Source organism: Dendrobium catenatum, unplaced genomic scaffold (assembly GCF_001605985.2).
Source record: "Dendrobium catenatum unplaced genomic scaffold, ASM160598v2 fragScaff_scaffold_913, whole genome shotgun sequence".
In the NCBI taxonomy this organism is placed as follows: Eukaryota; Viridiplantae; Streptophyta; class Magnoliopsida; order Asparagales; family Orchidaceae; genus Dendrobium; species Dendrobium catenatum.
Genome location: NW_021319375.1, coordinates 763,900 through 790,049, shown reverse-complemented (window position 1 = coordinate 790,049; position 26,150 = coordinate 763,900). Strand labels below are relative to the sequence as shown.

General features: G+C 33.8%; 1 protein-coding gene across 1 annotated transcript; it reads right to left on the bottom strand.

The window, feature by feature from the left end:
- Positions 1 to 17,838: 17,838 nt before the first annotated feature.
- On the bottom strand, positions 17,839 to 24,052 carry LOC110109489 (aminoacylase-1-like). The gene is made up of 3 exons (XM_020840583.2): positions 24,028 to 24,052; positions 18,328 to 18,605; positions 17,839 to 18,165 (listed from the first exon to the last, which is right to left on the bottom strand). The coding sequence occupies exons 1-3, from the start codon at positions 24,050 to 24,052 to the stop codon at positions 18,052 to 18,054; spliced, it is 417 nt and encodes a 138-aa protein (XP_020696242.2). The 3' UTR covers positions 17,839 to 18,051.
- Positions 24,053 to 26,150: the final 2,098 nt, after the last annotated feature.

Below are 26,150 nucleotides of genomic sequence, written 5' to 3'. Positions count from 1 at the left end.
AAAATCATGAGAAATGGTAATTTTATCCCTCTTTTTAAGCACAAAATTAAATAAAAAGAAATCTTATAGTTTTAAATTCAATAGTTAAAGCTATCATTTAATGAAAGGATTTTTCTAAGAATTAAAGATATAGTGGAAATAACTAAATAGTGTGGGCTTATTTTATGCCTGTTTATCAATAAGAATTATTGGAGTGGCAAATATTGTGCATCTTTTCATGCTGGGCTCATTTTGTGCCTCTATTAAAATTTGTCATACCTTGTGTATATTTTGACATTTTATTCTTTCCTTAACCTAACTCAGTAAATTATAGCTTGTGTGATTATCTTCCAAACAAAAAAAAAAAAACTTTTTTGGTATAAAGAAAATCCTTTTATGTATAAAATCAACACATTTAATAAGAAATAAATGAAAAAATAAGTCACTAATTTTGCAACAATTATAACTATAAGATATAGATATATTAGAACATTAAAATGATCTTATTATCTAAATCTAATTTATAAATTTATTTAAAGTTTGAGAAGGGAAAAATAATTTTTCTATGAAATTAAGTTGTAGTGAAAATATTTTAAAATTTCATCTTAGATTAATATTAGTAATTTGAATAATATAAACTTAAAGACAATTTAAGAGGATTAATACCAATACAAGACAAGTATTTCATTCAAAATACAATGCAAATATAACTAATACAAAAGTACAAACATCTCAATACCATCACATGAATATTAAAAAGAAATAAAATATACATCAACTACAATAGAAAATAAAAACTAAAATGCTGACAAATCTTGATCTGAAGGTGGTTGAGGAGGATTAAACATTATAAAGTAGCTATTGATGGTAGCTACTGGAGTATTAATTAATTCAAACTATCCTTTGACCCAATCCATATCTTCATTATATCTAGCATCATGTTGGTCCATGTGAGTCTTGATATGATCAAATTGTTGATCAAATCTTTGGACCATTTCTTGATAGAAAATTATGTTTAAGTCTAGGAGAATGTGCAAGTGCAGGAGTAAGTGCTTCTTCTTCTTCAATTTAATCTCCCTCTTCCCCTTGATCCTAGTGAAATAGTGTGCTAAAGGAAGCATCAATGAAATAGATTGGAAGAATATTTGATGTATTTGGATGAATCAAATTGTATTGTTTTACAAGGATATAGGCGATCAAGTGTCCTAAAGTCACATTCTTCTTCGTTTTAGTGTTAGGAAGACTAATATCAGTAAAATTATTGATGTAGTCCAGAATCAACTGGGCTTCACCAATTGGAGTGTTTGACATTATAAGATATATAATAATAGCAAGAAAAGGAGTGAGGTTGATACTATCACCAACTTTAGGAATAATGGATATTTTTAAAACATGTTGGATGATACTGACATTTTAATTTAAAGAATGTACACGTGATAAGTTATAGATTTAAGGTACACCTCAAAGGGTTTGATTTATGGTAGACCAGTCAAAATCAACTCTTGAAGTCATTGTGTCTGCCCTTACTCAATCAATTCTAAGGTGTAGAAAAGTGCAATAATCCTCCTTAATATTTTCTACAATTTCTTTAAACACAAATGAGGCATTTTGGTATGGATTTCTCTCATTCTCAGATTAGCAAAGAAGTATTAAAAGGTATCATATGGAAATGCATGGATTAAGGTGAGAATGAAGGAGAATTGGGAAGAATCAAAAAGAGGCATTAAAAAAAGTTGATATCTTCTTGGATAAGAAGACGAGATTCAGTGATTTTTGCCTCAAAGAAATGATGGTAGGCTTCTTCATTTTCCTTAGAAAGGAAGTTATCATCTAGTTAATTAGAATGAGATGAAGAGCCTCTGTAATGTCAAGCCCGCTTACTGTCATTTCTTTCCATTTGGAGAGATTTGAACACAAGATTATTTGATATTGAAAGAGATTATGAAGAAAATTCAATGGATAGCTTCTAATTTAGAAATCAGACTTATTCGTATAGTACAAAATAGGGTTTGTAGGTACTACTATGATTTATATGGTATGAAAAAAAATTTCGTATATACGAATGGAAATAATCATGAATGAAATGACTTTCATAAACTACAATTCCTGAGGAGTTGTATCGTATGACTTTTTATCAAAATGATCATACGGACGAAGAGGTATTTGTCCGAGATGATCAGGATATAATGATCATATCTGACAGTTAGGTTCGTCTGCACACAAATTGACAACAAGATTCATGACACACAAAAATGAAAACAAAAATACTATAAATAAGAAAATAAACCAAAATAGAGAAAAATAATCAAATAAAAATAAATCACAAATAAAAAATAAAATATAAATATCAACAAAAAGATACATAACAAATGAAATTTGTAGAATTATAATTATCAAGCATGAATATCAATACAACTCAATATGGCTCTTAAGGTGCTAAAAAATTCAAAAGTAAGTCATTTTTTGAAAATGTTTGTAAGTTTATTTTTAGTAGCTACATGATGTAGCTCAATTTCTCCTTTAGTGATATGGTCTCTAATGAAGTGATGTCTTATATCTATATACTTGGTTCTAGAGTGTTAAATAAGATTCTTTGAAATACATATGTCACTTGTATTATCACAAAACATTGGAATAGTGCCTATTGAAGAACTGTGCCTAGGATATCGTATCCCTAGGTTTTGAGTTCCCAAAAGATATCTCAAAATTCTTAATAGTAGTTAAATGGAATTCCTTTGGATCAGCTTAAAATCTAACACAAAGACAAACACTTAACATGATAACTGGTATGTTAGCAGTTAAGTAAAGTAATGATCTAATTATCCTCTAAATTGCTTTCAATCAATAGATTTGTCTTTAGAGTCCTTATCTAACTACACTGAGGAACTCATTGGTGTACTTATTGGTTTAGTTTTATCAATTTCATATTTCTTAAGGATGTCCTAATATATTTTGACTGATTCAAAAAGTGTCATCCTCTTACTACTTTATGCTAAAACAAAGAAAGTAACTCAAGTCTACTGTCAAACTCATTTCAAATTTATTACTCATTATTTTTGAAAAATCATCATAAAAATTTTTATTAGTGAATCCAAATAAGATATCATCACATATATTTAAATAACGAGTATATCATCTCCTACTCTTTTTAAAAAGAGAATGGTGTCCACACTTTCTTTAATAAATGATCTTTCTAGTATGAATGTGCTTAGCCTTTCATGCCTTGCCCTAGATGCCTGTTTTAATCCATGCAATACCTTTTTCAATTTAAACACATATTTAGGGAATTGTGAATTTCAAAATGCTAGAGTTTGCTAAACATCCTCTTATATCACCACATTAAGAAAGGAATTCTTAACATCCATTTGAAATAATTTAAAATATTTAAAATAGGCAAAGGTTAGTAGAACTCTTATCACTTCAAGTCTAGTTGTAAGGGAAAACATTTCCTCAAAATTAATTCCTTCTATTTTATTGTACCCCTTGGCCACCAATCTTGCTTTATTTCTAACCAGTACACCTGAATCATTTTTCTTATTTTTGAAAATCCACTTGGTTCTAACAATACTTTAATTTTTAGGTCTTTTAATTAACTCCCAAATATCATTTCTAACAAATTAATTTTAATTCTTCTTGCATGGCCAAAATCTAAAATCCATCAAAAAGTGCTTGATTTATATTAGTGGGTACAATAATTAAAATAAAGGTTGAGTGGTTCACTTCTTTGCTAATTCCATGCCTACTTATAATATCTTCACTTAGTTTACCTAAAATCAATTATTTAGGATGAATTTTAGAATATTTTCATTTTCTAGGCAATATATTTTCTGTTTCAACTCTTTCTCTAAGATTTACATTTTCAAATTCCTTGGATTATTTCTTCAACATCTTCTTATTCCAACTTAGACCCTCCAAAAATTTTAGATTCATCAAAAACTACATGAGTAGTCTCCTCAACTACCAAAGTCCTTTAATTAAAAATTCTATAGGATTTTCCAACACTTGAATATCCCAAAAAATTCTCTCATTAGATTTAGGATCAAATTTTCCTAAAAGAGTTTTACCATTATTATGAATAAAAATACTACATCCAAAGACATGTAAATATGAGGTTGGGTATTCTTCCCTTAATAAGTTCATAGGATATCTTATTCAACTTAGATCTAATATTCACCCTATTGAAAACATAATAAGTCATACTAACCGCTTCAGCCAAAAAATATTTTGAAAGTGAATATTCTTCTATTATGGCTCTAGTGGCTTTTATTAAAGTTCTATTCTTCCTTTCAACAATCCCATTATGTTGAGGGGTTCTAGTAGCTCAAATGTTGTGATCTATTACTTACTCTTTACAAAAAACTTTAATTTCTTCATTTTCAAATTCTCCTCCATGATCACTTTGAATTAAAAGAATTTCATATCCTAGCTTTCTCTGAATCCATGTAGAAAAATTTCTAAATTCATCAAATGATTCACTCTTATGTGATAAGAATCTAATCCAAGTGAATCTTGAATAATCATCAACAATTACATACCCAAATACTTTCCCTCCTAGACTTACAGTGCTAACCGGTCCAAGAAGATCTATGTGAATGACTTCTATTAGTTTACTATTTTTATGATCCTTAATTGAATGAAAGGAGGACTTGACTTATTTTCCTAATTGACATGCATTACATGGGTGGTCTTTAGTGAAGTCTAATTTGGGTATTCCTCTAACCAATTCTTTTTGGGTAATCTTCCTAAGATTTTTTATGCTTACATGACAAAGTCTTCTATGTCATAACCAAGATTCATTAGTTATAGTTTTGAGAAAAAAAATATTATAATATTTAACATAATTTAAATCAAACATATATACATTATTTACCCTATTTTCATGCAACACATTAACTCCATTTTGACTTATAAAGCAACTTGTAGGTAAAAATTTAATGTTAAAACTCCTATTAGAAAGCTAACTAATTCTTAACAAGTTATATTTTAAACCTTCAACTATTAAAATATTTTCAATAAATAAATTATTCTTATTTCCAATCATACCTATAACTACCACTCTCCAAGTGGTATTATTTCCCAAAGTCACTTTACCTCCAGCGATATGAATTGAGTTATATCTCCAATCATATGTTTTGAACATCATTTGTTTAGGTACCAAATGCTCTAACAAAGGCTTATATGAGAGTGTGACTACAAAATTATAAAACATTAGACCTTAGAACCCAAATAAATTTAGGTTCGCCTCTTGATAATGATAATCTAGAAGCATATTTGATATGCTCTGATTTATGCATCTTAGGTCTCCACACTAAATGCATTATATTCTGAATAGTACAAATATGGGAAATATGCCCTATCATTCCAAATGAAAAGCATTTAACACTAGTAAAAGGATTTATCAATCTATATGTGTTATAATATTTTTTTCAAGATTTTGAAATTGTATGCTTTTGATTAGGATTATAAAATTATTCAAGTGTGGAAGTTGTCTTATCTTCCTTAAGAGCTTTCAATGTTTCTTTAAGATGTGAGTTTTCACTTTCTAAAACTTAATTGTTAACTTTCAACTCATATTCTCTTGATCTGATTCAGCAATAAACACCTTAAAATCATTTTCAAGTTCAGTATAGGATATTTTTAAGGAATCATGCTTCTTATTCAAATCATCAAATTCATTCAACGAAGTCATGTGGTTTCTATCTATGGATGCATAATCTTTCCTAAGATTTTTATATACTTTTTATAAATTAAACTGCTTGAAGTTAAAATTAGCATGCAATTTTTTAAGCTTCTTATATGCACTATGAAATTTCTTAGAAACTTTAAATAGTTCATTGTAGGATAAGTCACATACCACCTCTTGATCTAAATGATCAAGTTTATCTACCATTAAGCACAAGTTTGTGACTTCCTCTTATGCTTCTGGTCAAGTTTATCAGCCATATATTATCATCTAGTGTTTTCTTTAGAATTTGAACTAATATTTTATTGAAGGCCTCACTTGATCCATTTTACTCCACCCATTTTGAGAAGAAATTTGTAGCTACTAAGATGAACATGTGACCTCTAAAGGATGGCAAATTAGTTGGACAGACAATATATGTTCCCTAGCATTCAAAAGGCCAAGAAGCAACTATTTGGTGTAATAATGATATAGAACTAAAACGTGTGCTTTACATTGATGGTAACAACGTACAACTTTCATGCACTTGTCAATCATCGATGGCCAACAATAACTCATTCTCTTAATTTTTTATTTTAATTTTTGGACCCAATTGATGTGCACCACACAATCCAACATGTACTTATTCGATAATTTTTTATGCTTCTAATTTACTCAAACACCTTAACCATTTTTTATCAAATGATATTCTCTATAAGGTGTCATTAATTAATGTATAGGATAAGGATTTTCTTTTAATCTAATCATCAATCAATTTATCATGAGAGAGCTTGTGTTCTTGCAAGTATTCAATAAAGGTTTATCTCCAATCCACCACTTCATAATCTACTGCTAAATTTCTTTTCATTTAGGCTAAGAATTGTTTGTTTATATATTCAAAGTCTATGTATGATAAGACCTAACAACCTTATACTCTATTAGAATTGAATCCCTTTTAGAGCAAACTAGAGCCTTGGCTAATTTTACTAAAGCATCTACTATAGAATTTTGTCAACGGGGAATCTTGTATAGTGTTGCATTTGAAATTTTGCTCGAGGACATGCGTCATATAACAACGGTAAGGAATAAAATTTTCCTTTGGAACTTAATAAATACTAACTATTTGATTAATCATTGGTTGTAATTCCATAAATATTTTGATCTCTTGAATTTCATTCAGGATCGTCAACTCTAACCATGTTATCAATGCCTCATACTCAGCTTCATTATTCATACAAGGTTCTGACAAATGGTAAGAGTACTACATTACACCCTCTAGGGTAATGAATACTATATTATTTTTAGCTTTTCTTGGGAAAATATGATTAAGTGTTTCTTGTTGATTGGAAGAAGCACCATCAAAATAGAATTCCTAGATGGATTTTTTTATTTATTTTTAGACTTAGAATTTGTTCATCAGGTAAATCAACATTGATTGGATAATCATTATGTATTAGGAGATCTTCTAGAAAATCTTTTATAGCTTACCCTTTCACTTCTTGTAAAGGATGAATATAATTTCAAATTATGATAATATCTATGACTATCTAGTTAGTCTCTCTAACAACATTGGATGAGTCATCATATATTGTAATTAATTTACTATGAATATAAAATTCACTTAGCAAGAGAGAATATAATGCCTTAGAAAATTGTGATGAAGATTAAAGCCAAAAAATATTTCTCTATCGAAGGATAATTTACTCCAGTTGGAAGTAAACATCTACTTTGATAGTATAGCGCTTTCTCTATTCCTTTCTCATTAACCTAACCTAATATGGCGCTAAGAGATTCACTTAAAGTTGTAGCATATAAAATTAGTGGCTTCCCTGGAATAGGAGCAACTACTAATGGAGGATTTGTTAAATACTATTTTATACTATTAAATGCTTTCTAACAATGGTCATCCCACTATAAATAAGCAATTTTTTTTCATTAAGTTGCGAAAGGTTGACAACTTCCTGAAAGATTCGATATAAATCTTCAAAAATATGTCAGTCGACCTTGGAAAGATCTTAACTGAGTAAGACTTTTAGGCAGCGACACTTTTATTATGGCTTTGATTATGTTTGGATATATCTTCATTTAATGATGTCGGACAAAAAAGCCTAAAAAATTTCCTCAAGTGACACCAAAAACACACTTTAACATATTCAATTTCAAGTTATGTTGATATAATCTTTAAAACATGATTCATAGATCATATAAGTGGTCATCTCTTTTAAGACTTTTAATGACTTGATCATCGATATAACATTCCACTTTATTGTGGATTAGTTCATAAAAAAGTCTCATCATTTCTCACTAGTAAGTTACTCTAGCATTCTTTAGTTCAAATGACTTTACTTTATAACAGTATACTCTTATTGGTATTTTAAAAGATGTATATTTTTCATCCTTAGGAGCCATTTTGATTTGGTTTAACCCATATGAGACATCCATAAATGAGAATATTGTATGGGAGGAAGCAATATCAAACATAAGTTATGGTATATGAAGTAAGAACTCATCTATAGGAAAATAGTAGTTCAAATATCTAAAATCAATACAGACCTAAATTTGACCATTCTTCTTCTTAACTTGAATGATACTAGCTTACAAGTTTAGATATTTATCCTCCTTAATAGAGCATGCATCGATTAACTTTTTAACTTCAGATATTACTTATTATTCAATATTGAGTTGCATTCATCGAGGTGCTTATTTAACCAGAATCATTCCTGGTTAAATTTGTAGCTTATAAACTGCTATATTTAGATATAATCCAGACATTTGTTTTTAGCTCTAAGAGAAACAGTCTTTGAATTCTTCCAAGTGTTTGATCATCTTATTTTCCTCATTCTCATTCATTAAAGAACTTATGAAAATTAGATGAGGGACTTCTTCTATTCCAAGATTTATTTCTTTCAAATCATCAATGGTGGATTTCATCTCATCTTTAAGTTCTTTAGGTGCATTCCTAACTTGAGAGTAATCTAGAATACTGAAAGTTCCTTAACAGAGTTTGTTAAGAGTCTTAATGTTCGCTAAAAAGAGACCATCAAACTCTAGATTATGTAATATAACTAAGCAATATTCATTGACATCAAACGAGCATAGATTAGCAAAGCCAACACTTAATCCTAACACATATTTATAATATTTTGTACTTCATAGGTGTTCAAATTGATGGGATTCAACTCTAGTCCAATTTGATGCGGTTAAAAATTACTTAGCAAACTTGCTTGCATAATTGGAGTATCAGTCAAAACGGAGTTCAACTATTTCATCCATGAATGCATCATTAAAGTGTACATCAGTTTTAGTGATTTTGCTGGTAGAAGATACAAAAATATTAACTTTGGTATCTAGGTTTAAAGGAAGAGAGGCTTTAACCTCTAACCTTTTTAGATTGCTTTGAGAAAGTGGAGGAAGGATAAAATTTTCCACATATTTCTTAAATTTCTCCATGATAGATAGATTTGAATCTGCTTCCCTAGCGACTGTTGACCTCATTTTTGTATGAGGTCACAAAGGCCCTTCCAAACTCCAGATCAATCCTAGATCCTAGGATCCACTCTAAACTTTAAGATTATTTCCTAGAGCCAGACCTTAGGGCCTACTCTAGAGCTTAAGATTCTTTCCTAGAGCCAGACCATAGGGCCTACTATAGAGCTTTAAGATTCTTTCCTAGAGCCAGACCTTAGGGCCTACTCTAGAGCTTAAGATTCTTTCTTAGAGCCAGACTTTAGGGCCTACTCTAGAGCTTAGGATTCTTTTATATCCCAAATTCTAGAGCCCCTCTAGATCCTAGATCCTAGAACCCCTCTAGATCCTAGGACCAATCTAGACTCAAATCAATCCCTACCTTTGATCAACTCCAACTTTAAGTCAATCCCTACCCTTCATCAATTCAAATCTCAAGCTTCATTCAGTTCAAATCCAAATTAATTCAAGCTTCAAACATACCCAAACTTTGATCCAATCCATTTGCCTGGGATCGACCCCGGGGTCGCATGCATATTTCTGCATTATTCTCTCCTTGTTTTAGACCCTTCCCCGCCTGCGGGTAGAGTCCGGATAGTCTGACCTATGAGGACGAGGTGCCGGACCTAGGGAAGTCCAGTCTTCTAAAAAATTATTTTATAAGCCTGTTCTTAAAATTTCAAGCATATTTGATTTGGAAGTTATCGACCAGCATGCATTGCATTAGATACAAATTAAAAGAGTCAAAATTTTAATTGCATCAGTTTTAGCATTTTAGCACCCAACATAAGTCGAAGGGGCCAATTAGGAAAATTTCTAGATGTCGGCCCCAACTCTCCAAACTTTAAGTATAACGTCCCTACCACTCTTTTATAAAATACCGGACTCATCTCTTTTAAATCAATTAGGTGGTTAGCTGGCTTCCCAATCCAGGCCGGGGTAAGTCCAGGCAATGCACTGCATTAGTTAGGTTTGGACGACTGTGGTCCAGTGTCCAAATTAGGTTTAGGATCTGGGGCAGATCTTTGATTATAAGACCCCAAAATTCGGGAATATAATCCCAAATTTCTAATAAAATGCTCAACTTCAATTAAAGTTTCCTTTCAATCCTAAAATATAAAGCCCAACACTTAGATTAAGTTGGGACACTTCCGGATGGTTCTGGAATCTCAAGGTGTCCCCTACCTTTCTTCCCTCGATTCTGTTAATAAATGTTCAATCTTGATCCATTCCCTTTTGATTTTCCAAAAGATCCTATTCATTTTTTTTTATATCACTCCTAGAAAATCTAACAAAATTTCATTTTTATTTTAATCGAGAGTTTTTGTAGGGGACTCTGTCTCCCATCGATGTACTTAACTACGAGGGCTTGCACTCGTAGAAGATTTGGAACCACACACACCTAATTTCAAAATTAATCTTTAAAAAAAAAATCTTCTTAGATTTCTTTGGGAAAAAGTTAAAGAACGGTTGTCATTATCATATTAGAAGAATTATCATTGAAAGGTGTTATCTCCCTTTGGGGAGATACATCCTTCTTTGATAAGGCTTTGGATATGAATTCGACAATCATACCTCTTGAATATCATAACTGGATATTTAGTTGAACTTTACCTTGTCCCCTCGGGGCCGTGTGAAGTTCCCTTTAGAATCTAGCCATGATATTCAAGATGAATTTCATGATTCTATGTCTGAACACCGTTATGGAATTTTATTTTTGTCCTTCGGGGTGATATACTTTTCCGAACGAGTTGATTCGACTTCTAGAATTAGAGTTAAATCTAAATTTTAAAATTCCCAAAGAAAACTAATATTTTCAAAACCTATTTTCAAAATTCCACCAACAACGACTTGGACATTATCCTTATCACTATCTACTTCTATAGAAATCTTAAACTTTGTCTGCTTTAAATGTTTCTTATATTCTATAGCCTGCGGCTTTTTATCTATTATATATAATTCCTCCTCAGAGCTTGATTCAAAATCAATATGTATTATAGGTGCCATTTTTTCACACATTATTTTTTATTTTCTTTTATCGCTATATTTTTCCATCCTCAACCTCTTCCTCTACATTGTTGAGCTATTTTACCTCCTCTTTGTGAGGGAGGGTTAGGTGACCAACGAACATGGAGTTTGAGATCATAAAATCTTTACTTTTTTTCCTTTTATTTTTCTCCTTCTTTTTGTTTCTTTTCTTTTACCTCTTCTTCAGTCAGTTGAATGTTGGGGCATAGATATAATTAGGTTGATTGATCTATTGAGTTGTACACCACTTCATATTGGCAGCAACCGATTACTTTTCTCAATGGGATGACGTGGTTCCATTCAAAGAAGTCACATATGAACACATGATCAATTTATTTACTCATAATGTTATCTACATATATGGTGTACTATTCTGCATAATCTCAGGCAATGCCATAACATTCAAGAGTACTAAAATTTATAAATTCATCGATCAACAAAATATTTATTGACATTACTTATTTATATATAACCTAAGGGCAAATGGCCTGGTTGAGGCCTTCAATAAGATATTGGTAATGCTACTAAAAAAGATTCTTAACAAGAATAAAAGAGAGTGACACACTAAAATGGTAGAAGCATTGTGTGCGTATCATACTACACACAAGATACAAATCAAGGTCACTCCTTATGCACTGATGTTTGGGGTTGAAGTAGTGTCGCAATTGGAGATCAAGTTACCATTACTTTGAAAAGTTGTTCAACACAATCTCACTTTAGAAAAAAAAAAATACTCGACTAAGAATGAAAGTGCTAGATGCACTAGATGAAATTAGACTGCAAGCTCAGTAGAACTTGAAAATCTATTAAACAAGGATAGTAAGATCCTTTGATTGGACGGTGCACCACCGAGCATTTCAAGAAGGGGAATTGGTCCTGGTGCTGATAAGACCAATCATCACATACTAAAGAATTGGTGAAAATTTTGAATCCAACTGGATAAGTCCTCTCATCATCGAGAAGGTGTATCAGGTAGGACTTTATCAACTTATCGACTTTCACGATCAAAGAACCATGCCACCAATCAATGGTTAATACCTAAGGAAATACCACGCATATAGCTTACTCAAGAAAGTTTTATACTCAATGTACTATATACTTTATGTATGTTGCTCAAAATATACATTTTTATATTCTTGAAATTCTCTTATAGTATAAGAAAGCATTTAATGTATCCCGTAAAAACACTCATGTAAGACAGGGGGCATATTTTTATACAGGGGTCGCATTTTTTAGTTTTATAATTAAAAAAAATGTCTAAATTCCCCTATAATATAGAGGTATTTTAAATATTTATTTGGGTCAATACCATGATGCATGCTGAGATCTTTATATAAATATTTAAAATTATTAAATTTAAAATTTAGCATATCCTCTCATATAAGACAGGTGCATTTTAAATATTTATTTAAGTCGACATCGTGCTCTATGCCAAGATTATCAAATAAATATTTAAAATCATCAAACATATTATTTGGGTTGACATCATGCTTTGTGTCAAGATTTCCAAATAAGTATTTAAAACCATCTAATATATTATTTGGGTCAACAATATGTTTTTCCCTGAGATCCCGAATAAATATTTAAAACCTTTAAACAAATTATTTGGATAGACATCATGCTTCACGTTGAGATTCCCAAATAAATATTTAAAATCATCAAGCATTTTATTTGGGTCAACATCATGTTTCGCACTGAGATCCTCAAATAAATATTTAAAACCATTGAACAAATTATTTGTGTCAACATCATGCTTCTCACCAAGATCTCTAAATAAATATTTAAGATCATAAAATCTGAATATTCCTTCAAATGAGGGGATATAGCAACATCCTCTTTTAATAGTATATGTATAAGTGATACTCCAAAAAGTTTAATACATCACCTTCTCCAATATACCAAGACTTTGAAGGACAGGAAAGAAGATCTTCATGGCTACACACTCTAACAAATCAAGCTAGAGTGGCATAAGTTCTTTAACAGTCTAAAGTTAAGGTTCAATCAGGTGTATGGGGCCAGAATAATTAAGAAAAAAATAGATTGAAATATTCTTGATTGGTTAAGGGTCAATGTATTACCTACATTTGTTATAACTAAGTAAACCCAAAACTAGCAAATCATTCAATAAATTCATAACGCAAAAAGAGAGGATCAAAGGAATTCTAATTCAACAAGTTCGTCAAAGCACAAAGCAAAGGACCAAAGAAATTATCCTAAAATTTATATAAAGCTTAAGGCTAAACCAAGATGATTTCATCATCAGCAAGTCCACTACGCACAAAGCTATAGATCGATGACCTCTCACCACCGACCTAATGTAAAACTAAAGGTTTTAGGCCTTTATCATTTACTCCTTCGTCAAAACCCACCAAAGAAAAAAAGCATAGGGTAGTAGGTATAAAAATCTCCTGACAAGTCAATGTAGACAAATCAAGTAATATTTCATTAATGTTAATCACATAAAGCACAAGATAGAATGAACCAAAGCTTCATAACTCAGGCTAACATTATAAAGAGAGTACAAGTACTGACTCTAAATCTATAGAAATCTTCTATTTTGTTTGGCAAATCAATCAATATAAGGAGATGCAAGCATATTTCAAGGTTATTGGCCTTTGAAGTGGTTGAAGAAATGGAATATTTGAGAGTGAAAATAGCATTAAGAAGAATGGTGAAATCGGATTTTCAACACTTGATGGAAAAATCTTTGAACAAGCTAAATACTTGAGGAAATAGGTTTATTTCCCGTGCAGGAAGATTTATTTTGGTAAAATCGATTTTTATTGTTATTCCATTATTTCTAACTACAAATACTTTGGTTCCTTTGAGTTTATCGAAGGAGTTTGAAAGAATGTGTAGAAATTATATTTGGAATAAATAAAATGGTAGCCATGGTCTTCATTATGTCGCTTGAGATATTTTATGCAAAACTTAGAAGAAAGGTGGACGGGGACTTTGTTCAGTTGTTTCAAAGATGGGGCCTTTAAGAGCAAAATTTTCTTGGAATCTCATTGATTATCCGAGTACACTGCTTAACAGGAATTTGATTACAAAATATGGACACAATTGGTGGAATTCTAATGTGAAGAGAAGTAGCTCTGTTCCGTGGAAGATTATTCTAAATGGATGGAAATTCCTTTGCAAAGTTGTGAGATGGAGAATTGCTTCGGGTTCATCTATTAATGTGCTTAAAGATGTATGTATCCTTAATAAAAGCTTAAATTAGTGGCCTACCTACGTTATGGATTTGTATGATGACACACGCCACCTGGATGAATTTATTTTGAATGGAAGATGGAATATAGATCAGTTGAAGTAGTATGTTGGAGAAGAATTACTGGAAATTATATCTGAGATTCATATATCTGCATATTTAATGGAAGACCGAATGGAGCTCAAGTTTAAATTGTCTAGAAAGAGGTTATCTTATTTGATTTCAGAGTCAAGGTATAAAGATGATATGGAAGATAATTATTGGACGTGAACAAGGAAATTGAAGTTGAATTCTCGGGTGGAATTGTTTTTATGGTGCTTATACAACAATGTTATTCCATCTAATATTTTTCTAATGGATAGAAATTAATTTGTTGGATAGTAATTTATGTCTAAATGGTTGTAATGCTAGTGAAGATTTTGATCATATAGAAGCTAATTATTCAAAATTAATCCAAGTGATTAATTGTTTGAACGTATGGGGGTTTCAAGTTCCAGTTTCAAGCTCTTTTCAGTACTGTACATTGGCATTGGAAAGGTTAGCTAATACTAATCCTTTTATAGCTAAGTTGTATTGTACTTTGCTATACTTTTCTTGGAAAAATAGAAATAAAGTGAAGTATGGAGGTAGGGAAGATAGTGCTGGTTTTATTGCTTCAGAAGTTACCAGCTATGCTTCTTCTTCTATTCATAATAAAATTAGCTCGGAAAACTGGGGTGTTAATCAGCATCAGCTACTTTGCATTTATTGGCATCCTCCTCCCCTCGAGTGGATTAAGATTAACATTGATGCTTCTTTGTTGAGATGTAATAAAGCAGGTGTTGGTAGAGTGGTTAGAAATAATAAAGGAAGATTCTTGTTGGCAGTTTGTTTTGGTTGTATGCATTAGGATATTGCACAAATTGAACTATTAGCGATTAAATCATTGAAGAAGGTGGTTCAGACATGGATGTTTGAGGCGGAAGGCATTATTATTGAAGGTGATAATCAGAATGTTATCAAGTTTCTTCAATACACTTTTTGCAAATCAAATTGGATGATGGGGAACAAGGAAGTGGATGATTTCTTATTCTTAAAAGGTTCTAATAATGTCCTATTTTTATATTCTAGTCGTGAATGTAATAAGTTAACGAATTTTTGTGCTAACTTAGCTTTGTCTAGTGATTTTATTTGGGATTTATTTAGTGATAATAATATTCCTCCTTTTGTGTCTTGGTTAAAGGATGAATGTGATAGGTTATTTTTTGTTTAGTAGTTTGTAATTAGGTTTTTTTTTAATGCAAGTTGCATTCCTCTCAAAAAAAAAAAAAAAAAAAAAAACAAGTGTCTAAAGTCTTGACACCACAAGCACAGAAGTTGAACTTATAAAATAGCTTTATTTTATTAATTCAAAATTTATACAAAAGTTTATATTTTTTATCCTTATACAAGCTTGCGCCAACCAACAAAAAATACATTATCATTCACATAAGACAAAAGTCTATCTCCTAAGCCTATGACTGAAGAGGAAATTGATGGCCTTGCTCTATCACTTCCAAAGATTGGGTGTTTTGCCCTTCTGAGACCTACATAAAGTAACATAAGTGTCAACAAAAATAAAGGAGAAATACTATGCAAGTGTATGTAAAGCCAGAAAGAAATGTATACCTAAATGGAAGTCTCCTGTAGTAGCTAGTTAACTAGTATCTCGCTCCTCTTGGGACCTATGTAGTGTGATAGAGGTACTGGTAAAGCAACAAGGAAAAACTACTACATAAGTTACAAAAAAGGGGTGCATACCTGAGTAAAGGCCTCTTGTAGTAGCTGTCTTACCAGCAACCTACTCATCCTAGAATTTGTGTAAAGCAACAGGAGTACTGGTTAAACTAGACAAAAAAAATGTACAAGCTAATAAAATAGTGTACCTGAACTAAGGTCTCTTGCAACAACTAACTGGCTGACATATGGTTCATCTGGGAACCTACACAAGGTATGAAGCATCAATGTTACAAATATAAAGTAAGAAAACAAAAAAGAAAGAAGAGGGCATTTCTAAGCTAAAGGTAGTTGTAGATGACCTGAGGCAACAAAGTCTCACTAGTTGGTTGATATATAAAGCTCGGGCAAATTATGAGTAAAACCTGCAATTACATAACAAAAATGTTATATTTACATATAATTGCAATAATGATAAATATCTAACATATGTAAAAATGGTAGAAATTATGGTATAGTGGTGGAAAAATAGTAAGAGGTGGAAACGCTATCTACTAGTGTCAGATGGTAAAGTCATGCACTAAGGATCTAAAGTATGAAGTACTGTGCCACCATCCTATTGGTCTCTACTTGACTGAAGCCAACATGTCTTCGATTGTGTTCATCCAATATCATATGACCTTCTTCTTTTGATTTACCTAAAATGTTAGTTTAAATAAAAAAGACATGCGCACATAAATCTATTAGCTTAATTATCATAGCTAATGATATTTTATATCAGGCATCTCTAGTCAAAACATAATATAGGAGGGTGGAGGTCACTAGTTTCATTTATATAGAAGCTTGCCTCCTCTAAGGACCAAATGACTAGTTGTACTCTTCGTATCACATCTCCTCAATCTCTATGATGAATTGCTTATCCTTGCCTAGCACTACCACTGATGACATAGGACAACTCACCTCTTCATCCATCTTCTTAGAATTCTCCTCATTAATGATGACTTCCTTTATAGGTGTTGAAAGTGGTACCTAGGATGTCTCCCCTTAATCTTCACAGGTGCTTGCAAACTTGCTCGCCGCTAGCTTCTTAGCAACTTGCACCTCAGGGTGAGCAAGGGCCACTACCTCTATCCTTATTTTCTTGGTAGGTGGCTTCTACATCTTGGCAACCTCCAATGGCCCTGTTTCCTCCTCTTCCTCTCCCTCCTCACCTAAGGGACAAGCCTTGCCCAAATACCCCAGCATTGTGGGGCCTAAGGGAAAGTCGTACTCTGACATGTTATATATATAAAAGAAAGAATGCATTAGAGTGATTAAAAACCATAGAAATTTTTTAAACAAAAACTAAGAAAACTTAATATAAAATATATTGTATAGATGCTATATGCATGTGGTGCTATGTGATTAGTGACTTCCTATATTAAAAGCTCAGTCTTTACTTCTCATTTAGTGGTGGGGCAACCATCTTGCTTTTGGGAGATGGCTGCATGAACCATTCTCCCAACTTCAAATAAAGATAAACTTTACCTTACAATCCATCACTTAGGCTTCGTTTGGGGCGACTTTCTTACCGCTTCTTGAAACAATTTTCTAGTAAAAAATTAATTGTTTTTACTAGAAAGATGCTTTAAGAAGTGATAAAAAAATTGTTCCAAACGAAGTCTTAGTTGGCTAATGATGCAAGACATATCTTCTCAACCTACTTCAGTTAATATTTAAATTGATTATTAATTTTCTTTATATTTTTTATTTAAACCCAAAAATCAAGAAAATAGGTGAAGACTACCGGCCGGCATCCACTTGCTACGCAAGCAATCTAATTATATATATCTTTAGCTCGTTCACAGTTTTAATTTGCAAGTACCACAGTTTAACAGCTAAGGCCAAAGTTACAGGACTAGGTTTTGCTGAAAACAGTTGTTGATGTGAAACATCACAAGAGCTACTGTAATAAAACAACGAGCAAATTGTCCCCTGCTTGCACGCATTCAAGGAAGATTCCATCAGTTTACAACTCCGCCCGCGATTCTTCATCCTCAACAAGCTCGCTATAAGTTGCGAACTCTTTGATGATTGACTCGTAAATCGCAATCCCTTTTAAGTATTCTTCTTTGTTCAAGAACTGCAAACCAAAAAGAACTTGAAGCAATCACGAAGACTAAAATGATTTGACGACATAAAAAATATTCAAGAGAATGTGATGCTGATTAAAGGGAAAAAAATAGCTCTTGCCAAAACCAATAACAGTGCATTCAACTTCCAGTTATAGATAGACAACGCTAACCTCATTATGGTCATGGAGCAAAATTGGAGTGTTGGCCATTGGTGAAAATCCGAATGCTGGTATACCACGTTCACGGAAATAACGAGCATCAGTGGATGCGGGGAATATCTCTGGCTTAGCAAGCCTACCATCGGCTTTTTTTACAGCTTCGTCTAATAAAGTCCACCATGGGTTGGAACTATCAGCAGTGGTAACAGCTGGATTGCCAAACATGTCAAGCACTGGAACCTTCTGCTTGAACTGTCCAGTCCAAAAAGGACGCTTAGAGCCAAATATTTCTAGATTCCAATAAAATTAACCAATAAGATTTCAGATATTGGACAGGAGTCAGAAGTACATAAATCTTGAAGCAATCACATGTAACAAGTAGAAAGAAATTATAAAACATCTTAATGCTTTTCAATTTTATTTCTAAGCAATTCTGTTTGTAGGGGGAAATGTCATATGAAAAGCCAATTATTAAAGGAGGAACTTGAGGAGAAAAGGAATAAAAGAAAACCTCAAAGAACCTTTTGGACAAATTCAATTTGTGACTCCTTTGAGATTGAAGCAGAAGAGAAAATCACAAATTTGTACTTAATGGCAAAAGACAGCTCAGGTGACATGGATCAAGTTCAGGCATATGAGCACTCATATGATGAATTACTTTCCTTTTATTGAACAATTACAGGATATTTATAAAAAAAGTTAAAATAAAAATTTTTATGTTTGAAAAAGGAGCATAGCACACTGCAAAATGAGCATTCTAATTTAATAAAAGCATCTGAGGCTTTATGAAATCATTCAAAAAACAAAATCTCATCATATTGAATTAGACGCTGCATATAAAATATTTGAAGTTGAAGTGTTGCATTTGTAGGAGAGTGAATATGAAGTATAGATCAAAATAGGAATATTCAAAAGCGCAAAAAAAAAAAAAACCTTAGAAAATAAATTACAGAACTTAGATCACTTGCACCTAGTTCCTCACATACTCACAAACAACTTGTTAGGGCACCAAATCCATGATCCCCTCCACAAGGAGGAAGAGTTACTTATGCCATTGCATATATTAGCACATTCATTTTCAGGAGTCCTGCGTTATTCTTGTTGCATGATAGGACACAGTGCACAAGTCTATCCAAATGGAGTCTATCATAACACAATGTGGGCTCCGAAAATTCGACCCAGGTTTCCGTCCACTTGCTTTTCTTCGGGGGAGTTTTAACGGATTTAAGTTATGGGGTAAATTTTGAAAAGCATATGATTTTGTAGATAAGACACTACCCAAAAGATTTCAACCTCATTTTGCGAGGACTTAATAATCTGAGTTCTGGTTTCCTATAGGCGCAACCCCTATAATTAATTACCCCTCCCGGTAACGAGAGAGAACTTTCGATTAAGGCTATTCAATTAGATACGTAGAGATACGTATTATCTGGCATAGCACCATGGGCATTTAGAATTTGGAGATTGATATTAAAAATTTGGAATTACACCATCTTGCACTTAAAGCGGATGGTGGGGGAATGAATGATGGACCCGATCAAGATCCTATGGTTCTGTCGTCTCGGGCTATCGTGGTCCATGGTCTACTTAGTTAGAGGAGGTAGTCGACCCAATCTGACAGAAGGATCCTTGTCGGCAACCATGGGTTGCATCGTCCAAGGGTACCTTGTAGACTTGGGTTGGGTGTTTGACTAAGGGGACAAATTTGAATCCACATTAGCTAACAGAGGGCTTTGTGCTTTATCGATTATATCTTATTGATTCATATCTCAAGTATTTGATGTCACTAAGAAATGCATTGGCTCTTGCCATAACCGCTATCTCGTGGTGCCATTTGGCGGCAAAATCACTCAGTTTAGAGGGACATGGGTCATAACTGTTTATCCTGCGGTGCCATTTGGCTATAAAATCGTCGGTTAAAGGACACGTACAACATCCTTACTGGCAGGAGATTATTTGAGAATGGATCATACTGATATTGTTGACTAGGCATTAGCTCTATGTGAGCTGAAGTTATTTTCAAATTTGTCCTCCTCGACAAACTGTTGTGGAGAGTGGATGTATTTTGATTTAAGTGTTTGATAGTTTATTTTAATTTTAAATATTCTAGACTTTTGAGATTTTTGGACTATGGACTTTCGGACATTTGAGTGGCATTTAAAATATTTGGAATTAACCCCTCCGATTGAGATCTACATTCAACACGATCATCATTGGGGTGATTGGGGTAACTTGAAAATATCTTTATTTTATGAAAGTTCTAGGGCATTTGAAATAGTTGGATTTAACCCCTCCGGTTGAAATCTACGTTCAACACTGTCATCATCGGGGTGTATGGAGTCATTTTCATTTGTGGATTGAACCTTGCTAACTCTGTTGAGCTGTCAACAGAGGATCGGGTTTTGTAGGCTCTATATTTTTGTTAATGAATTTTCTTTGTTGAAAGCCTTACATGAACGTATAAAATAGATATTCTGGTCGACGTCTTGATCGTATATATGTTTGATAATTCGAGTCGTGACGACTCACATATATCCATATAAAAGGATTGGGCTCGAACTACGTTCATTTATTGACCCGTGCAGCATCCCTAGACGTCACGTATGTTTCCAAAACACGCTCGCCAGGGCCCATGCGGGTGCTTGATTACATTTACCCCCTTTGTGTACCTATGTGTATACATATTACCGTGCATGTGCGGGGGATTTTTTAACATTTGGCGGATCTTCTACAGTAACTTGTAGAAGCTCGAGTTTACCATAGCTCTTCTGTATTTGCCCATAGGTGAATTGTTAGATGTACGAACACTGTTTATCAAGAACTTGCAAATCTCCATGATCGTAACCAACTTAATGTTCAGAACTTAGTTGAATTGAGATTCACTCACTTCATAATGATTTGATATGGCTTTCAATTCCCAGAACTCGCATAGAAATCAACAAGCAGCCTTTGAGATGATTGGAATAGTAGGTATGTTTTATATTTGTAATTGTGAGTTTAGAGCACCAAGCTTTGCATTAATCTTTAATATCACATTTTTCAAACATTGATCATTAATTATGGTAGGCGCAATATAGTGTCTTGACGTTCACTTGAATGCATTCCGATGCATTACATTGTTGCCTCCACTATATGCAAAATCCTTCTAGTTGCTCTAACATTTTGAATATTGAATGGGTATCCTGCAGTGGTTCGTAAGATCTTGTACTTGTTATAGACATTTTGCTTGTAGATGGCATCTGATGCATATGGCAGGTCTTTGTCGTGATCTTCTATCTTTTGCCTTCTAGCATTTTGTCTCCCATTGTTTGCAGGATATTTATCATAGTTGCCCCATGTCTACTGTCATCATTTGCAGAAAGCTTAGTGCATTCATTTACATGCTGATATTGACATTCATTTGGATACAAGCTTGCCATGCTCATTACATGAAAGAGTTAATACATTTGCTTAACGGTTGATGATTGCAATCTGCGGGTATACTATTCTTCACACAAAGGACTTTCCATCATTGCTTGCAAACAATATTTTATCCGAGTGCTCATGTGGACTGGAGACCTGTTGTACTTATGATCTACCCCTTTTCATGTATGCAAGTGATTTGTCATTGACTATTATTCAAGTTGCATTTGAAACCAATTTCTTCAACCATATATGGTTTGTGTATCTCTTATTATCATTTACAATTAATTATCTATCTTGCGTTATCCATAACACTCATCGAGGACTATTGCATGGTGATTTGTAGGTGGGGCTATCACATCTCTTGCAATTTCTATTGATTGTTGCTTGAGGATACATTATGTTTGATGTTGTGAATGATCTTTTAGGCTCTAATGGCCCTCATATCATAACTTTACAATCTCCTTGTTATTTGCAAACAAACACCACTTGCAAGTTCTTTGCCTTCAAAGGTGATTTACAACAAGTGTAATGAACTTGATATTACCATCAACATTTTTTATTCCAATTCACATGACTCTTTCAAGTCCAGTATAGTTATCCAAAAACTCCATACAAGGGTTTATAATCAACTTATGCATGAATCCTTGTTTGAATGTGTGATATTGATTTAAATGCATTTAAATGATCAAAGTGGCTACTTGTTTGAAAATTTTTGCATTGTTGCTTATGAAAGAGCCATAAATCTTTCAATCAATCCTTGTTTGAACAATCATGATTGTCATCTAGCAATTGCATGTTTGACCAAGCATTTAATGATTCAAAATCCAGTTCTTTATTTGTCACTTGAACTCTGTCAATCTGTAATTTATTTAGACTCAATTTTATGGGCTCCGAAAATTCGGCTCCGGCCTCCACTCGCTTTTTTTTTTTATTCGGCGATGGAGTTTTAACTGAATAAGTTCCAAGATAAATTTTGGAAGGCAGATTGGTTTGTAGATAAGACACTACCCAGAGATTTCACCCTCATTTTGCGAGGACATTATGATCTGAGTTCTGGTTTCCTATAGGCGCAAGCCCCTATAGTTAATTACCCCTCCCGATCACGAGAGAGAACTTTTGATTAAGGCTAGTCGTCAATCAGATACGTAGAAATACATGTTATCTGGCATATAGTAGCAGCATGAGTTTGGATATTGAGGATTGGAAGTTTGGAATTTGAATGGTTTGGATATTGGGAAATTTGGAGGGTTTGATATTTAAAACTTGAAATTTCACCATCTTACACTTAAAGCGGATGGTGGGGGAATGGGTGATTGACACGATCAAGATCCCATGGTTCAGTCATCCCGGGCCATCGTGGTCCCTGCTCTACTTAGTCAGAGGAGGTAGTCGACCCAACCTGACAGAAGAATCCTTGTTGGCAGCCATGGGTTGCTTCGTCCAAGGGGACCTTGTAGACCTGGGATGAATGTTTGTCTAAGGGGACAAATTTGAATCCACCTTAGCTAACATAGAGCTTTGTGCCCTATCGATCATATCCTATTGATTCATATCTCAAGGATTTGATGCTAATAAGGAACGTAACGGCGCTGGCCATAACCGGTATTTTGTGGTGCCATTTGGCGTCAAAACCACTCGGTTCAGAGGGCCCCGAGTCATAACCGTTTATCTTGCGGTGCCATTTGGCGATGAACCGCCGGTCAGAGGACACGTACCACGTCCTTACTAGCAGGAGACTGTTTTGAGAATGGATCCTAGTGATATTTTCGACTAGGCATTTGGCTCTTTGTGAGCTGAAGTAAATTTGAATTTGTCCACCCCGGCAGACTGTTGCAAAGGGTGGATGGGCTTTGCTTTAAGTGTTGGGATGGATAGTTTCATTTTTAAATATTTTTTTGGATTTTGGGATTTTGTGGAGTTATGGAATATTTGAAATGTACTTTGGATATTTGGGAGACATTTCAAAATATTTGGGGACTCCTCCGGTTGAGATCTGTATTCAACACGGCCATCATCAGGGTGTTCGGGGTCATTTCTCTTTTGTTGATTGAATATTGTCAACTCTATCAAATTATTGATAGAGGATCGGATTTCGTAGGCTTTATGCCCTTGATAGTAAATTCTCTTTGTTATAGGCATTGAAGGTCTAATATGAATGTATTAAGACAAATATAACGGTCGCCACAACCGTATATTTGTTTGTTGGTTCGAACCCTGTCGACTTTTATTAACCCGTATAGAAGGATCGGTTTCGAACTTGAATTCACTCGTCAACCCGCGCAGCATCCCTAGACGTTACGTGTGTACCAATAACACGCTCGCAGGGGCCCATGCGGATTTGGGGGCATTTTATAATTAAACCCTGTCGACTCCTTTTTACCTGCTAAGGAGGATCAGGTTTAAAGTTTGATACCCGCGCAGCATCCCTAGACGTCACGTGTGTACCAATAACACGCTCGTCGGGGCCCATGCGGGTATTTGATTGCTTTTACCCTCTTTTAGTGTACCTAAGTGTAAACAAACTACGGTGCACATATGTAGGAAGGATATCTTGAAAGTATTTGTAAACGCCTTTTGTCCGCTTGCATAGAAGTTGCGGATCCGGTGGCGTGGCATAGCAGCTTCTAAATTGAGTTGTTCGCTGCTTCGTACAGGTAGACTGTCGTGCATTATGGTTACTTTCTGCAGGTGGATCATAGTGCACTAACTAATCTCCTGCCTTGGGGTTCTAGAAGCTCACAGGAACTTACATTCTTTATGCATTCTGCTGTGATTTTTGGTCTTCACAATACATCCACTAATGCTGGAGGTAGATGTATTCATCCTTAGACTGAAGTTGACTACATGATACTGCATTTACTGTAGTCTTTATGTATCTACACAGGGGTGGATGTTGTATTCGTAGAGGACTTGTATGTATTGCAGATCTTTTCTTCTTGATTGCTTGCGGATCAATGTACTTATTTGTAACTTGATGTAGACTACGAACAAGTCATATCCATTACATTCTTCTCAAGTATCTCCCTTTGGTGAATTACTATCTTCTTTATATGAACCAAGTCGCATCCACTGATGGTTCCCTTTGTAAGACATTCAGCCTTATTCATATAAACTCACTGCTTAACAAATATGAGCATTTGTAAGTTTCATAATGACTATGTACAAGCCAAGAGGTTCTGCAGCGTTGCATGTTGAATTCCCCGCCTACAGGAAGCAGATACTTTTACTTACCACTATGTTACTATGTGTCGTATGAGTATTTTGTCACGAGCTTCTTATCAATGGTGTTTCTGGACATTGAACTGTCACTTATGACATAAGCACTATTAAGGCTTCAAACTTGAGCTATGGGATATATGCTTCTCAATGTTGATTTTACCGAAGTTGGTAGATTTGAAGTCCTCTTTTGTGGTTGAAGATTTAGGGCCTACACACATTCAGTAGTTGCTTACGACTCATCCTTCCCACTAGAACTTTGATTCTCCTGTCAATTAGGAGAATTTGGTAGACTATGATCACTTGAACGTATCGAGTCAACTAAGCCTTCGCAATTCCTACAATCCCTACTGACAGGTTGACAAAGTGGGGATTCCGCTACTATGACCTTTCTTATGGCGTGTTGAGTAGATGGAGTTGCCAGCGATCCGGCCAAATTTTAGCTCGTTGGATCCAGCCTCTTACACTCATTCAAACCTTAAGCTTCAGGCTGTTGAAAGACTTCAAGCTATTCTAGCTCGCTTTGTTGGATTGTGTAGTTGCAAAAGTCTCTTTATTGACTTCTGAAATCTTAGTGCGATGGAGGAGGTGGTGCCCTTGAACTTTGAAAAATCACCTGCATATACTTTGAAAAGAATTCATTGTATTCTTATCTCTTGAAGGAATATACGTGTTGATAATTTTAAATATTAATTCGGGATCTCAGCATGCAACACGAAATTGACCAAATTCTAAGTTCTCCTACATCTTTTGTTAGAACACAAAATCAGTAAACATCCTCTCATGCATGATGATTTGAGGTTCGTCAAGCCTTCAAACATATCACTACATGAGTCCTTCAAACTTAGAGCCAAATTCTAAGTTTCTTCATTTTATTCGTTGAAACACAAAAACAACAAATGATTTTCATGCTTGTTGCTTTCCAAAGTCACATGGAGGTTTCCCTAATAACCTCTAAAGAACTTAGAGAAAGCACTAGCAAACCTCAGGGTCAAATCCTGGGTTCATTTGCTTTGTTTGTTGAAACATTAAATTAGCAAACAATAATTCATTGTATTCTTCTCTCTTTCATGCATGATACCTCAAAGCTCTAAGTGTTAGACTGTATGAATCCAAGCACACATTAGAAGCTCCCTAGTGTATCCTCCTCCTCATGTATGACAGTTTAGAGCACCTCAATGCTCCAAACAATCATCCCTCCTTCCTCATGCATT

Coding starts and splice junctions, on each gene's coding strand:
- LOC110109489 (XM_020840583.2), bottom strand. CDS start 24,052: ATGGGCCCCTGCGAGCGTGTTATTG. Junction 18,606..24,027: donor CCCCTGCGAGCGTGTTATTG/GTACACACGTAA, acceptor ATTGGAATCTAG/AAATATTTGGCTCTAAGCGT. Junction 18,166..18,327: donor TGCTCCATGACCATAATGAG/GTTAGCGTTGTC, acceptor TTTGGTTTGCAG/TTCTTGAACAAAGAAGAATA.